The sequence below is a fragment of the Microcaecilia unicolor genome, chromosome 4, assembly GCF_901765095.1.
Source record: "Microcaecilia unicolor chromosome 4, aMicUni1.1, whole genome shotgun sequence".
Classification (NCBI taxonomy): domain Eukaryota; kingdom Metazoa; phylum Chordata; class Amphibia; order Gymnophiona; family Siphonopidae; genus Microcaecilia; species Microcaecilia unicolor.
Genome location: NC_044034.1, coordinates 203,726,609 through 203,742,203, shown reverse-complemented (window position 1 = coordinate 203,742,203; position 15,595 = coordinate 203,726,609). Strand labels below are relative to the sequence as shown.

Here is a 15,595-nt window from a genome sequence, read left to right as displayed (position 1 = left end):
TAGGCAGATTAGTTAAAGAATTCCCCCTCCCCCTCACTTATCTTAGTTCACGGCACCCCACACAAGTTAAATAATATCAAGACCAACAAAAGAAACCGACTGACAGATGAACAAAAAAGTCACTAAGCAGGTAAGTTAAATAATTAGTTTTTGGTTTATTAAATACAGTTATATATTACAATTATACATTTTTGTTATTTAAACTATAAATATCGCGAAATTATGTTTTTTTTTTCTCGAAGTGACACACCACCTGAGTTATGCTCGTTTTTTTGGCGAATTTTGACACACCAAGCTCAAAAGGTTGCCCATCACTGCCCTAAGGAATACAAATGGCATGCAGGTCCTACAAATGAGGAGGAGGTGGAGTAATATTCTACAAAAAGATACTGTTACTCAAAATACGATATGCAAAATCATCCAAATTTGCAGAGTTCCTTATAATAGAATGCACACACATAGCCTTTTGATTATTCTATTGTCCACTAGGAAAAATAACCACCGACTGTTCACCATTCCTAGAACTTCTATCCACACTACAAATCAACTCCTCCCCCCCCCCCACCAAAAGTCTGCATTTTAGGCAATTTTAATGTACTAGGCGAACTACCTATAGAGGAGGTGTGACATGGAACATGGAAGCTATTATTAGAACAGCTTTGATTTATACAAATTGTGAAAGACCCTACACATGCAGCACATTAGACCTAGTATTTATATTACCAACACTATACCAATCTATGATCGTATCACCGATTGTCCCATAAATTGCATGGACTGACCACACTTTAGTAATGTTTGAACTCTCAATAAAAGACTTTAAAAAAAAAAAGGAGTTACACCACAGACAAGGTCCAAATTCGAACTGACAGACCTAAAGGCTTGGCTGGCAGGTAAACTAGAAGTCGATCTAGATGAGAGTCAAAACTGCATGGTTGAGCACTGGACAAAATCACTAACAGATAGCTTAGACCAGATAGCACAGAAAAAAACTAACAATTAAGAGTTCAGGGGAAACCTGCTGCTGGTTGATGCCAGCACTAAAACAAGTAAGGAAAGACCTAACCGCAGAAAGAATATGGAAGAAAACAAAAATCAACGAGGACTTGGAGACATATAGAACCAAAATGGTAGAATACAAGAAACTATGGGAAGAAGCGAGAAATACATATTTCAAAGACAAGATTAAAACATCCTTAAACAAGCCCAGAGAGCTATTCCACAGAGTAAACTACCTAATCAAGGGAAGGAAATATGAGCTAACACAGAATGTAAACCCTCAAGGATATGCAAATTGGTTACATCAGAAAGTGAACTCCAAAGTATCAAGCTCAGAATATGAGAGCTTGGTTATACACACATCGAAACAAAAAGCAGGGAACCGAGCCTGGAGCTCCTTCCATTTGGTATATGAGAACATGATAGAAAAACTAGTGAACAGCCTATCTCCAACCAGATCACAGGCAGATCCCTGCTGTTCAATAATACTGAGGGCAATGTCAAGAAGACATAATCGTCCCATTCCTAACAAAGTTAGTGAATAAATCGCTTCAAGAACGCACGTTAGTGGACTCGCTCAAAGAGGCAACTGTTAAGCCACTCTTAAAAAAACAACACTGGATCCAAAAATAATGAATAACTACAGACCAATCTCTGTGCTCCCATTCTTGGCAAAAATAATTGAGAAAGCATTGTTACACCAACTAATGGAGCTTGTGGAGGAAAATGACTTACTAAATGATTTTCAATATGGATTTAGAACCAACCATAGCATCAAATTTTTATTACTATTAATGCTAGATGAACTAAGGATTGGAATGGACCAGAACACTAACTTCTGATCATCACACTCGACACTGCATCAGCTTTCAACACCATTCACCATCAATTTCTAATCAACACGCTATCAGATTTTGGAAATGGGGCTCAAGTCTTATCCTGGTTCAGCAGTACTGTTTAACTTATTTATGGTGTCACGGGGAAATGTCTTTCAAGACTTACACATCTTGTATAGAATATATGCAGACGATGCCCAATTCTTTATCCCTATCACAAACCATGACGAGGATTTATTATTACGACTGAAGAACATTTTTGACAGCATTACTGACTGGATGAAACAGGCAAAAATAGCTCTAAACATTGCAAAGACAGAAATAATTTATGTTGGTAAAACCCCTGACTCATCCCTACCAGCAATATTCAAATATGAAGGTGAGAAAGTGAATACGAAGTCCTATGTCTATAGCCTGGAAGTTTTCCTAGACACCAACCTGACAATCCAAAAACATAGACAATGTGATCTGTGTCGTTCTTTCAACAACACGTATTAAGCAAGTTGAAAGACATGGTCACACTGTACGGACTTCCAAACGATCATACAGAGCCTAATACTAAAATTGACTACTGTAACTCGCTATTTCTGGGTATACCAGCATCCCGAATGCAAGCTCTACAGATAATCCAACAAGCAGCCACACGATTGATCACTGGAATACCAAAATCCAAGCACATCACACCAACACTAAAGAAACTTCACTGGCTTCCTGTACAGTACCGAGTGCAATTCAAGACTTTTGTACTGATGCACCAACGTATATTTGGGACAGTCCCAGTCTACTTCTGAAACATTATGCCATCATATAAATCAAAACGAGCACTAAGATCCAAGACATCACATCAGCTATGTCTACCTACCACAAAATCATATAACTACGTAGAGACAAAATAACGAGCCTTCTCCATCACCGCCCCATTCTTGTGGAATGCCCTACTGGAATACGTGAAAGCATGTGAAGACACTCAATAATTCAAGCAGTTACTAAAAACACATCTGTTCGTGAAAGCCTTTCCAACCACATGAGGGCCTATCTAGTTAACGCCAGCCCTAGTTCTTTGGTTCTTGTCAACTACACCCGGAACACATTCTACTGATCATGCTTCCTCACTACATAATCACAACTGCAACCCATCGAAGACTATACATGTGACCACATGTCCATATAAGTGAAGTCTATGTATATCTGTCACGTCTGTGGCCGTGACCACCCTCATACTTACCCTGTTTCTGGGAGTCAGTGGCTGTGCTGGCTTCTGCTTGTCTCTGTGTCTGTCTCTGTCTTAGTTTCTCTCTGGCTCTGTGTGCTGATTGCCCTACTGAATCTCACCTGTGTGGGCTTTGCCTCTTCCAAGATGGCTGCCGCTTCCTCCTCCTTGCCAGTATCCAAGATGGCTCCCGCTGTTCCTTCCTATGGGATGACTGCTTTGTGTGTCAAGCCTCTATTTGGTTGCAAGGTGATTGCTGCAGCTGTGGCTCTGGTGTTGATGAGCTTTATTAGTGACTTGGAGACTACAGTCCTGGCCTTTGCATTGCCATTTCCTCCGCAGTGCCTTAGGTCCCGAGGTTAGTGTGCTGTTAGCACCGTTTGCTTTCCTTGTCTTTTGCTCTGTGGGTTTCCAGCCCTTCTGTGTTTATTGCTCTGTGGGTTTTCTGCCCTTCTGTGTTTATTGCTTTGTGGGTTTCCAGCCCTTCTGTGGTTATTGCTCTGTGGGTTTTCTGCCCATCTGTGTTTATTGCTCTGTGGGTTTTCTGCCCTTCTGTGTTTATTGCTTTGTGGGTTTTCTGCCCTTCTGTGTTTATTGCTTTGTGGGTTTTCTGCCCATCTGTGTTTATTGCTCTGTGGGTTTTCTGCCCTTCTGTGTTTATTGCTTTGTGGGTTTCCAGCCCTTCTGCTCTGTGGGTTTCCAGCCCTTCTGTGACCATTGCTTTGAACCTGCCTACTGCCAGAACCCGGATATTCCCTGCCTGTCTGCCTTGCCATCGCCTAGGGGCCAGGGGGCACTCCTGGACCTTCATTCCTGCGGTTCCTGTAAGTCCTACCGGCTGCCAGAACCTGAGGGCTCAACCCGAGGGGGAAGGCAGTCAAGTGTAGGTGAAGCCTAGGTCCAGGGTGTTCCAGGTCCAGCGGGTTTCACTCCTGTATGTTCTTGTCCAGTGGGGCCACTCCAGGGTGTCCAGTCCAGCGGGCCCCACTCCAGTGCACACCCGTCCGGTGCGTTCCAGTTCCGAGTGTTCCGGTGTAGAACTCCAGTCCGGAGTTCCTGTCCAGTCTTGTCTCATCTCTACCTTGTAGGTGATCTTGCCTGCCACTGCCGCTCCACGGTAGTGGCCCAAGGACTCACGAAACCAGTGCTCCCGGGGAAGAAGCCTGACAGTGTGCCAAGGTCCTCGTGCACGCGACAGAATGCAAAGGCCATGAGTCCGGCAAGATCATCACTCCCAGTGGGCTGCCTGCCCATGAGTTCGTTCCCTGTGGACAATCCGGGTGCAGTTTCTGATTTTGACTCTGATCCTTATGTCAGCCCAGTTTCTTTTTTGGGTTCTTTTATGACGCTTCGGGAGTACCGAGATAAACTTTTGTCTGATCCAGCCCTGAAGGCTACTCCTGAAGCAGCAGCTGAAAGAAAGCGTCTCTGGTGGCGTCTGGTCCGCCATAGCCCAGTTTCTGACATGAATCCTGCTATCTCGCTCTGTGAGTACCGCCTCAGACTTCTGAAGGAGCCAGCTCTGCAGGATACTCCTGAAACTGAGGCCGAAAGAAGACGCCGGGGAATTCCTCCGCTCAGGTCTCCTCAGCAGAGCAGCCTGCGGTACCATAGCGGGTTAGTTCCTATTCGGGATTCCAGTCCACCGGCGCTGAGTCCAGTCCAAGGAGAGTTTCAAGTGGAGTCTTCAAATCCTGTTCGAGTGAAGCCGCCAGTTAAGCCTCTGAGTTCGTTCCGAGGGACGGTCCTGACCAGGTCTCTGAGGTCAGGCCGAGTGAGGCGTCGGACCAAGCCCCTGACCCCAGTTCAAGTAGCGCTGCCTCCTAAGTCACTGAGTCCAGTCCAGGGGATGCTTCATACTGAACCTCCAATTGCAGTCCAAGTAACAAGGAAGCTTAAGTCTCCGAGACCAGTCCGAGGAAGGCGTTTGATGGAGCCTCAGATTCCTATGCAAGTGGCGCTCCAGGTCGAGCCTCCAGTCCTCGTTCAAGTGGCACGCCCTTTGAAGTCTCCGAGTCCAGTCCGAGGGAAGCTTTCGATGGAGCCTCAGATTCCTGTGCAAGTGGCGCTTCGGGTCAAGTCTCCGGTTCTTGTTCAAGTGACCCGTCCAGTCAAGCCACTGAGTCCAGTTCGAGGGGGGCTTCTAACCAAGCCTCCGATGCCAGTCCACAGGGTGGTTCAGGTGGCACCTCCGCTTCCAGTCTGGAGGGTACCTCCAATCAAGCTCCGAAGGCCAGTTCGAGTGGCGCTTCCGCTCGAGCCTCCGATCCCTGTCCAAAGGGTGTGTTCTGCCAAGCCTCAGTTAAAGTCCAGTTCGCGGGGCGCTCCCAGCCAAGCTCCTGAGTCCAGTTTGAGGGGCCCTGCCAGTCAAGACTCTGATTCCAGTCCGGGTCCCAGTCCCGGTTCAACTCCTGTTCAAAGTTCCAGTTCCAGCCAGGATGCTGAGTCCGTTCCAAGTTCCACTTCCAGCCAAGATGCTGACCCTGCTCCGAGCTCCAGTTCCAGCCAAGATGCTGAGTCAGTTCCAAGCTCCAGTTCCAGCCAAGATGCTGACCCTGCTCCGAGCTCCAGTTCCAGCCAGGATGCTGAGTCCGTTCCAAGTTCCACTTCCAGCCAAGATGCTGACCCTGCCCCGAGCTCCAGTTCCAGCCAAGATGCTGAGTCCGTTCCTAGTTCCACTTCCAGCCAAGATGCTGAGCCTGCTCTGAGTTCCAGTTCCAGTCAAGCTCCTGACGCACGCCTGGGTTCCAGTCCCGGTTTGCTTCTTGACTCTAGTCCGGGTCCCAGTCCCGGTTTGCTTCCTGAGTTCAGTCTGGGTTCCCTCAGAGAAGGGTTCCTTTTGAACATGGTTCCTCTTGATGCATCCAAGTTCCTGAGTTGGCCCAGCGGTGATTGGAAGGAGCCTCCTGTTGACAAGTTCCGCTCCTGTCTGCCAGTTTTGAACTTCTTTGTGACTTCCAGTCCAGTGATCCATGTCTGGGGGTTGAAACCGATCAGAAGGTTTCACCACAGTTACCCCTGGACACCTGACCTCCTCAGGGAGACCGAGAGGGGGGTCTTGAGGAGGGGGTACTGTCACGTCTGTGGCCGTGACCACCCTCATACTTACCCTGTTTCTGGGAGTCAGTGGCTGTGCTGGCTTCTGCTTGTCTCTGTGTCTGTCTCTGTCTTAGTTTCTCTCTGGCTCTGTGTGCTGATTGCCCTACTGAATCTCACCTGTGTGGGCTTTGCCTCTTCCAAGATGGCTGCCGCTTCCTCCTCCTTGCCAGTATCCAAGATGGCTCCCGCTGTTCCTTCCTATGGGATGACTGCTTTGTGTGTCAAGCCTCTATTTGGTTGCAAGGTGATTGCTGCAGCTGTGGCTCTGGTGTTGATGAGCTTTATTAGTGACTTGGAGACTACAGTCCTGGCCTTTGCATTGCCATTTCCTCCGCAGTGCCTTAGGTCCCGAGGTTAGTGTGCTGTTAGCACCGTTTGCTTTCCTTGTCTTTTGCTCTGTGGGTTTCCAGCCCTTCTGTGGTTATTGCTCTGTGGGTTTTCTTCCCTTCTGTGTTTATTGCTTTGTGGGTTTCCAGCCCTTCTGTGGTTATTGCTCTGTGGGTTTTCTGCCCATCTGTGTTTATTGCTCTGTGGGTTTTCTGCCCTTCTGTGTTTATTGCTTTGTGGGGTTTCAGCCCTTCTGTGTTTATTGCTCTGTGGGTTTCCAGCCCTTCTGTGTTTATTGCTCTGTGGGTTTTCTGCCCTTCTGTGTTTATTGCTTTGTGGGTTTTCTGCCCATCTGTGTTTATTGCTCTGTGGGTTTTCTGCCCTTCTGCTCTGTGGGTTTCCAGCCCTTCTGTGACCATTGCTTTGAACCTGCCTACTGCCAGAACCTGGATATTCCCTGCCTGTCTGCCTTGCCATCGCCTAGGGGCCAGGGGGCACTCCTGGACCTTCATTCCTGCGGTTCCTGTAAGTCCTACCGGCTGCCAGAACCTGAGGGCTCAACCCGAGGGGGAAGGCAGTCAAGTGTAGGTGAAGCCTAGGTCCAGGGTGTTCCAGGTCCAGCGGGTTTCACTCCTGTATGTTCTTGTCCAGTGGGGCCACTCCAGGGTGTCCAGTCCAGCGGGCCCCACTCCAGTGCGCACCCGTCCGGTGCGTTCCAGTTCCGAGTGTTCCGGTGTAGAACTCCAGTTCGGAGTTCCGGTCCAGTCTTGTCTCATCTCTACCTTGTAGGTGATCTTGCCTGCCACTGCCGCTCCACGGTAGTGGCCCAAGGACTCACGAAACCAGTGCTCCCGGGGAAGAAGCCTGACAGTGTGCCAAGGTCCTCGTGCACACGACAATATCACACAGGTGACTAGATGTCCTCTCCACATAATTGTAATTACCACCCAGCTAAAATCATATATGTGACGATCGTCAAAGTCTATGCATGTGACATCTATGTAAAATTATGTATGTGAATATTGTTACTCACCGTGGATAAAAGTGGGATATAAATGTATTAAATAAATAAATTAAATAAAATAAAATGAATCCTAGGCACCACAGGTTCAGTTCATGACCAGAACCAACAGACCACAGCTCCCTCCAGAACTTGTTGCACATGCACCCTGATCCTGCTTCAACTTATTACTGTGCAATATCTGGGACTCCCTATCCCCCCACCCCCAGGTCTGGCAGCCAAAGAACCAGAAACTAAGGTTAGGAATCAAATACAGATCACCTGCATGGCAGAGGGAATTCTGAGAAAAGAGGAAGCCCCGCTAGGTAAGTGAATATTACTTTGCTTAGAGATTAGTGGCTTACACTTTGGGAGAAAAGAATTTGTAGGTTTATTGATACAATCTGTTTTAATTTCATTTTTAAAAAATGGTTATGTTCCTGACTGATCCAATCAGTTCAAACCAGTCCAAATTAATCTCAACAGATTCAGACTGGTCCCAATTAATCCCAAAGACTTCAGACCCATCCCAAGCGGTCCCAAGTGTTCCAAACTGATCTTGACCAGTCCATCCAATTCAAACCAGACTGGTCCAAACTGGTCTCATCTAGTCCATACCAGTCCAGAACAGTCCCAACCAGTCTTTACTGGTTCAATTACAAGGATCAATATTCAGTGACACTCATCCAGGTAGGAGCAGCTTTTAACCAGACATATACAGTGGGGGAAATAAGTATTTGATCCCTTGCTGATTTTGTAAGTTTGCCCACTGACAAAGACATGAGCAGCCCATAATTGAAGGGTAGGTTATTGGTAACAGTGAGAGATAGCACATCACAAATTAAATCCGGAAAATCACATTGTGGAAAGTATATGAATTTATTTGCATTCTGCAGAGGGAAATAAGTATTTAATCCCTCTGGCAAACAAGACCTAATACTTGGTGGCAAAACCCTTGTTGGCAAGCACAACGGTCAGACGTCTTCTGTAGTTGATGATGAGGTTTGCACACATGTCAGGAGGAATTTTGGTCCACTCCTCTTTGCAGATCATCTCTAAATCATTAAGAGTTCTGGGCTGTCGCTTGGCAACTCGCAGCTTCAGCTCCCTCCATAAGTTTTCAATGGGATTAATGTCTGGTGACTGGCTAGGCCACTCCATGACCCTAATGTGCTTCTTCCTGAGCCACTCCTTTGTTGCCTTGGCTGTATGTTTTGGGTCATTGTCGTGCTGGAAGACCCAGCCACGACCCATTTTTAAGGCCCTGGCGGAGGGAAGGAGGTTGTCACTCAGAATTGTACGGTACATGGCCCCATCCATTCTCCCATTGATGCGGTGAAGTAGTCCTGTGCCCTTAGCAGAGAAACACCCCCAAAACATAACATTTCCACCTCCATGCTTGACAGTGGGGACGGTGTTCTTTGGGTCATAGGCAGCATTTCTCTTCCTCCAAACACGGCGAGTTGAGTTCATGCCAAAGAGCTCAATTTTTGTCTCATCTGACCACAGCACCTTCTCCCAATCACTCTCGGCATCATCCAGGTGTTCACTGGCAAACTTCAGACGGGCCGTCACATGTGCCTTCCGGAGCAGGGGGACCTTGCGGGCACTGCAGGATTGCAATCCGTTATGTCGTAATGTGTTACCAATGGTTTTCGTGGTGACAGTGGTCCCAGCTGCCTTGAGATCATTGACAAGTTCCCCCCTTGTAGTTGTAGGCTGATTTCTAACCTTCCTCATGATCAAGGATACCCCACGAGGTGAGATTTTGCATGGAGCCCCAGATCTTTGTCGATTGACAGTCATTTTGTACTTCTTCCATTTTCTTACTATGGCACCAACAGTTGTCTCCTTCTCGCCCAGCGTCTTACTGATGGTTTTGTAGCCCATTCCAGCCTTGTGCAGGTGTATGATCTTGTCCCTGACATCCTTAGACAGCTCCTTGCTCTTGGCCATTTTGTAGAGGTTAGAGTCTGACTGATTCACTGAGTCTGTGGACAGGTGTCTTTCATACAGGTGACCATTGCCGACAGCTGTCTGTCATGCAGGTAACGAGTTGATTTGGAGCATCTACCTGGTCTGTAGGGGCCAGATCTCTTACTGGTTGGTGGGGGATCAAATACTTATTTCCCTCTGCAGAATGCAAATAAATTCATATACTTTCCACAATGTGATTTTCCGGATTTAATTTGTGATGTGCTATCTCTCACTGTTACCAATAACCTACCCTTCAATTATGGGCTGCTCATGTCTTTGTCAGTGGGCAAACTTACAAAATCAGCAAGGGATCAAATACTTATTTCCCCCACTGTATATATATATGCATAAGCCTTGCCATATTGGGTCAGATCAAAGGACCATCAAGTCCAGCATCCAGCAATGGCCAATTCAGGTCACAAGTACCTGGCAAGATCCCAAAAGAGTAAAACAGATTTTATGCTGCTTATCCCAGGAATAAGCAGTGGAGTTTCCAAGTCCATATTAATAATGGTTTATGGACTTTTCTTTTAGGAACTTGTCCAAACCTTTTTAAACCCTACTAAACTATCTGCTTTCACCACATTCTCTGACAAAGAATTCCAGAGTTTAATTACATGTTTAAAATACATTGGAGAAAATATTTCTTTACTAAATGTATTACTTAGTAGCTTCATTGCATGCCCTCATATGTTTGGAAAGAATAATCAAGTGATTCATGTCATCCAGCTCCATTCCTTTCTGTATTTCATTTCATTTATTAACATTTATATTCTGCACTTATCCAGAGCGGAATAAAAACCAACAAACATAATAAAAAATACATCAAACAAAACATACCATAAATATATACAACAAACAAAAGACAATTCACAAAGCATGTCCACTAGCATCTGAAATCAAGTTTAATCTGAAAACTGCATCAGGAAGTGCTGTTTCAATAATCCCTAAACATGACCAAATTTTTCTGTTTCCTAAAAGCAACAGGCAGTTTGTTCCACTCAACAGGACAAACAGCAGAATATACTCTCCTCCTGATGGATTCCAAATGAATAAGTCAGAAGCTAGGGACCTCTAGTAAACACACGTTCTCAGAATGTAGCGCTCGTTTGGGATGATACCAATGTAAACAGGCTGATAAATACTGAGATGATTCTTGATAAACACTTGGTGCACCATGACCAACACTTTGAACCTAATCTGGTCTGGTACAGAGAGCCACTGAAGCTTTTCCAGGAAAGGAGAAACACGTTCATATTTTGACAAGCCATACAGCAAACGAACAGTAGAATCCATCACCATTTGCAAAGAATAAATATACATTGAAGATACCTACATAACCAATACTACAATAATCAAGACCTGACAACACAAAACTCTGTAAAACTTGACAAAAATTATCTTGTGAAATCAAAGGATGCAACTTGCTCAATAAACGTAATTTAAAGAATGACTTTTTTACTACAATCTGTATCTGAGTTAAGACAATTTGGAATCCAAATAAATTCCCGAATTCTTTACTACAGAAGAGATTTTAATCTTAGAACCTGACAACATCACTTCAGATGGCACAGTGGCTGGTGATTCAGGTCTCACTAACAAAATTTCAATTTTCAATATATTAAGAGTCAAACAGTTAGAAAACATCAATTGATTCAGCTCATCAAACACAGCTTGAAGCTGACTCTCTATAACAGGGATAGGCTCTGTTAAAGGCACAAAGAACTGGATATCATCAGTGTAAATATGATATGCATAGCCCAGTGACTTCAACACCTTGCAAATAGACTTTTATCATATCTCCCCTCAGCCGTCTCTTCTCCAAGCTGAAAAGCCCTAGCCATAAGAACATAGGACTAGCTATACCAGGTCAGACCAATGGTTCATCTAGCCCAGTATGGCAGAAACCCAAATAGTAGCAACATTCTATGCTACCAATCCCAGGGTAAGCAGTGGCTCTTTGTCTTTCCTCATAAGGAAGTCTTCCCACCCCCTTTATCATTTTCGTCACCCTTCTCTGTAGCTTTTCTAACTCTGCTATATCCTTTTTGAGACAAAGGTATTATAATAATCTCAGTTTTGTTCTCCATTCCTTTTTTTTAATAATCTCTAATGTTCCATTTGCTTTCTTAGCTGCCACTGCAGACTGAGCAGACGGTTTCAATGTATTATGATGACACCTAAATCCTTTTCCTGTGCAATGATTCCTAATGTAGAACTTTGCATCAGGTAGCTATAATTTGGGCTCCTCTTCTCTGCATGCATCACTTTGCACTTTCTCATATTAAATGCCATGGATTTTCAGTAGCTTTACCCAGACAATACTTCTAATAATTGCCACTGTCTCCCCTCCCCCCCCAACCAAGTACTACCCAGATAACAGGTATCCTGGACAGTGGCGTACCAAGGGAGGGGCGGTGGGGCGGTCCGCCCCGGGTGTCGGCAGGTGGGGGGGTGCTCCGTCGTCTCCTGCCACCACCCTTCGTTTTTTTTTAATCCATGCAGCGACGCAGGCAGCGCCTTGTGTCTGCCCTGCTGTGAAAAAAGAAAATCGCTTCCCTGGCGTCGGGCCTTCTCTCGCTATGTCCCGCCCACTTTTGAGGTAACGTCCTATTTCCTCAAGGGCGGGACATAGCGAGAGAAGGCCCGACGCCAGGGAAGCGATTTTCTTTTTTCACAGCAGGGCAGACACGAGGCGCTGCCTGCGTCGCTGCATGGATTAAAAAAAAACGCAGGGTGGTGGCAGGAGAAGAGGGCTCTGTCGCTCTCCACAGGGGGGGGGGGGGCTCAGATGGGAGAAGGAGGTGGGGGAGCTCAGAGGGGAGAAGGGAACTGGGGAGGGGTGGGGGGAGCTCAGAAGGGTTCGCAGAAGGGAGAAGGGAACTGGGGTGGGGGAGCTGAGAGGGGTGCTCACAGGGGAGAAGGAGATTGGGGAGGGGTGGGGGTGCTCAGAGGGGAGAAGGGGTCTGAAGCTGGAACTGGTGTCTGACAAGGGGGCAGGAGGGAGAATGGGTCCATGCCTGGGGCAGGTGGGAGAATGGGTCTGGGGCTGAAAAGGGGGGGTGCAAAGCATGTGGTGGATGAAGGGGGCTGGAACTGGGGGCTGAAAAGGAGGGTATTTGGGATAAGGTGGCTAGTGCGGGAACTGTGGGCTTTAAAGGGGACAGGGAGAACTGGCTGGGGCTGAAGCTCAGGACTGATGGGAGAAAAGGGCTGGGGACTGGTGGGATAGTGGGGTTGAAAAGGGGGGCAGGTAGGAGATGTGGGCTGGGGCTGGAACTAGGGGCAGGTGGAACTGGGGGCTGAAAAGGGGGGGCAGAGAGAGAGAGGGGACAGACAGATTGAAGGGGCAGAGAGAAAGGGCAGATGGTGGGTGGAAGGGGGAGAGAGAAAGAGGGCAGACTGGGGCAAATGGTGGATGGAAGGGAGAGAGGGGGCAGACAGTGGATGGAAGGGACATTAGAGAGGGCAGACACTGGATGGCAGAGAGAGAGCAAAGACAGATCCTGGATGGAAGGAAGACAGTGAAAAGAAGATGAGGAAAGCAGAAACCAGAGACAACAAACTGTAAGTATATATTTTTATTATATGGTATTGTAGCTGTGTTGTTTATAAATAGAACATGTAAATAACGTAATCTTTTTATTGGACTAATTTTAATACATTTTGACTTAACTTTCAGAGAACAAAACCCCCTTCCTCAGGTCAGTATAAGATACTGTAACAGCACTATACTGTACTGACCTGAGGAAGGAGATTTTGGCCTCTGGAAGCTAAACGTATTAGTCCAGTAAAATGGTATTATTTTATTTTCTGTATTTGTTTTATTTCTATTTGTTAATTTGTAAAGTGGTGAATGGTATTTGTTAGTTTTTTCAAATTTACATCTGCTGTCTTTATATTTTGCACAGTACTAGGGGACATTTTCTGTTTCTGTGGTGTTGCATTGTATGCAGAGTCTGGCATCGGGGGTTCAGTTTAATTTTTGTCTAAATAGAAAGTATATGATTACTTATTCTATAGTGGATTAGGGTGTATCTGTGTTTGTGAAAAAGACATGGCTTTCGGTTGGCATTGACTGTGCAGGATCGACGATCTGTACTAATCTGTCTGTTTTCGTTTTACAATAGGTGAATTGATGTTCTAGTGCTCACTGTAGTGTTTAAGATGCTTTCCTTTTCCTTGTGTGACTCGTACAAATTACTGCTTATGGTATGGTAGAATTGCTCTATTTATAGGTCCTGAGTGTTTTGTATTCTCGGTATGCCTAGTACTGGATTTGGGGGGGGGGGGGGGGGTGTTAAAAAAATGACCGGCCCCGGGTGTCAACTACCCTAGGTACGCCACTGATCCTGGATGCAACTAAGGCAGAGCCACAAGTTACCTGGCTAGCGATAATATTCTGCTAACTGGGTAACTATTTGCATAAAGATAGCAAAAATGCTGTACAAACGTTATCTGAATAGTTATCCAGGTACTTGTCTGAATATCACTGGTATGTGGGTATCTGCTGGTGGCTGTTTTATGCTTGAATATTCAGTGTCTGTACCCAACACTCAATATCCAGGCATAAAAACCCATGGTGTCTGCCATTTAGAAAAATGCTGATCGCTGCCAGCTGAATATCTTGGTAGAATTTATAAACACCTAAGAGAAGCCCTCGGTATAATCTGCACCATCACTACTATAAACACATATGCAGTTCACTGCTTGCATTCCTCAAGATGTACAACTATTGACTGGAATTTTGACTTCTTACCTGCACAGGTAATGCCATTAGCCATCTCAATCATGGTGAATCCCAGTGGACAAACCCGAGATACATGTTCACAGCCACCGTGGTTACAGCTTAAATCACAGCCATATTCACCACAGAGACTAACTGCTCCTGAAATGAAAGAAGGAACACTCAAGATGAAGAGGAATCAGAGCAGAATGTGAGACATAAGAACATAAGCATTTCCATACAGGGACAGACTGAAGGTCCATCAAGCCCGGAATCCTGTTTCCAACAGTGGCCAATCCAGGTCGTAAATACCTGGCAAGATCCCAAGAGAGCAAAACTGATTTTATATTGCTCATCCTAGAAATAAGCATGGATTTTCCCAAATCCATCTTTTTTTTGTGCTTTTTTTAAACTTTTATTAGAGAACTAGTAAAAAAAGGCCCGTTTCTGACACAAATGAAACGGGCGATAACAAGGTTTTCCTCGGAGTGTGTATGTTTGGGAGAGTGTATGTGACAGTGACTGTGTGAGAGACAGAGTGAAAGTGTGAGTGTGTGTGTGTGAGAGAGAGAGTGAGTCTGGGTGTGAGTGTGTTTGTGAGAGAGTGTGTGTGTGAGAATGAGAGTGTGTGCAAGTGTGTATGTGAGACACAGTGTGAGAGAGAGTGTGTGTGTGTGTGCGAGAGAGAGAGTGTGTGTGAGACACAGATTCTCTGTGAGAGTGAGTGTATGAGACCAAGCGAGTGTGTGAGTGACGGTGTGGCACATAGAGAGTGAATGTGATACAGTGTGAGACAGAGTGTGTGAGAGTGAGAGTCAGAAAGACATTGTATATGAGAGAGAGAGTGTGAGCCCTGCCCTCCCAATCCATGCCCATCTGTCCCCTGCCCCCTCTATTCATCCTTTTCCAGCAATTCCCCTCTCTCCCTGAGCCCTGCCCTCCCAATACATGCCCATCCATGCTCTTCTGTCACCTGCCCCCTCCATTCATCCCTATCCAGCAATTCCCCTCTCTCCCTGAGCCCTGCCCTGCAATCCATATCCATCCATGCCCATCTGTCCCCTCCATTCATCCCTATCCAGCAATTCCCCTCTCTCCCTTAGCCCTGCCCTCCCAATCCATGCCCATCCATGCTCCTCTGTCACCTGCCCCCTCCATTCATCCCTATCCAGCAATTCCCCTCTCTCCCTGAGCCCTGCCCTGCAATTCATATCCATCCATGCCCGTCTGTCCCCTCCATTCATCCCTATCCAGCAATTCCCCTCTCTCCCTGAGCCCTGCCCTCCCAATCCATGCCCATCCATGCTCCTCTGTCCCCTGCCCGCTCCATTCATCCCTTTCCAGCAATTCCCCTCTCTCCCTGAGCCCTGCCCTCCCAATCCATGCCCATCCATGCTCCTCTGTCCCCTGCCCCCTCCATT

The 15,595-nt window shown here is 46.3% G+C and overlaps 1 protein-coding gene across 3 annotated transcripts in view; it reads right to left on the bottom strand.

The window, feature by feature from the left end:
• Positions 1–15,595, bottom strand: part of VWCE (von Willebrand factor C and EGF domains) — a 333,354-nt gene that overhangs the window by 214,711 nt on the left and 103,048 nt on the right. For all 3 annotated transcript variants that reach the window (XR_003941942.1, XM_030201137.1, XM_030201138.1), the window contains one exon: positions 14,208–14,336. Coding sequence is in view for 2 of the 3 variants with exons in the window: in XM_030201137.1 (XP_030056997.1) it covers positions 14,208–14,336 (129 nt within the window). In the remaining variant the exon portion in view is untranslated. The remainder of the gene's footprint in view (positions 1–14,207; positions 14,337–15,595) is intronic.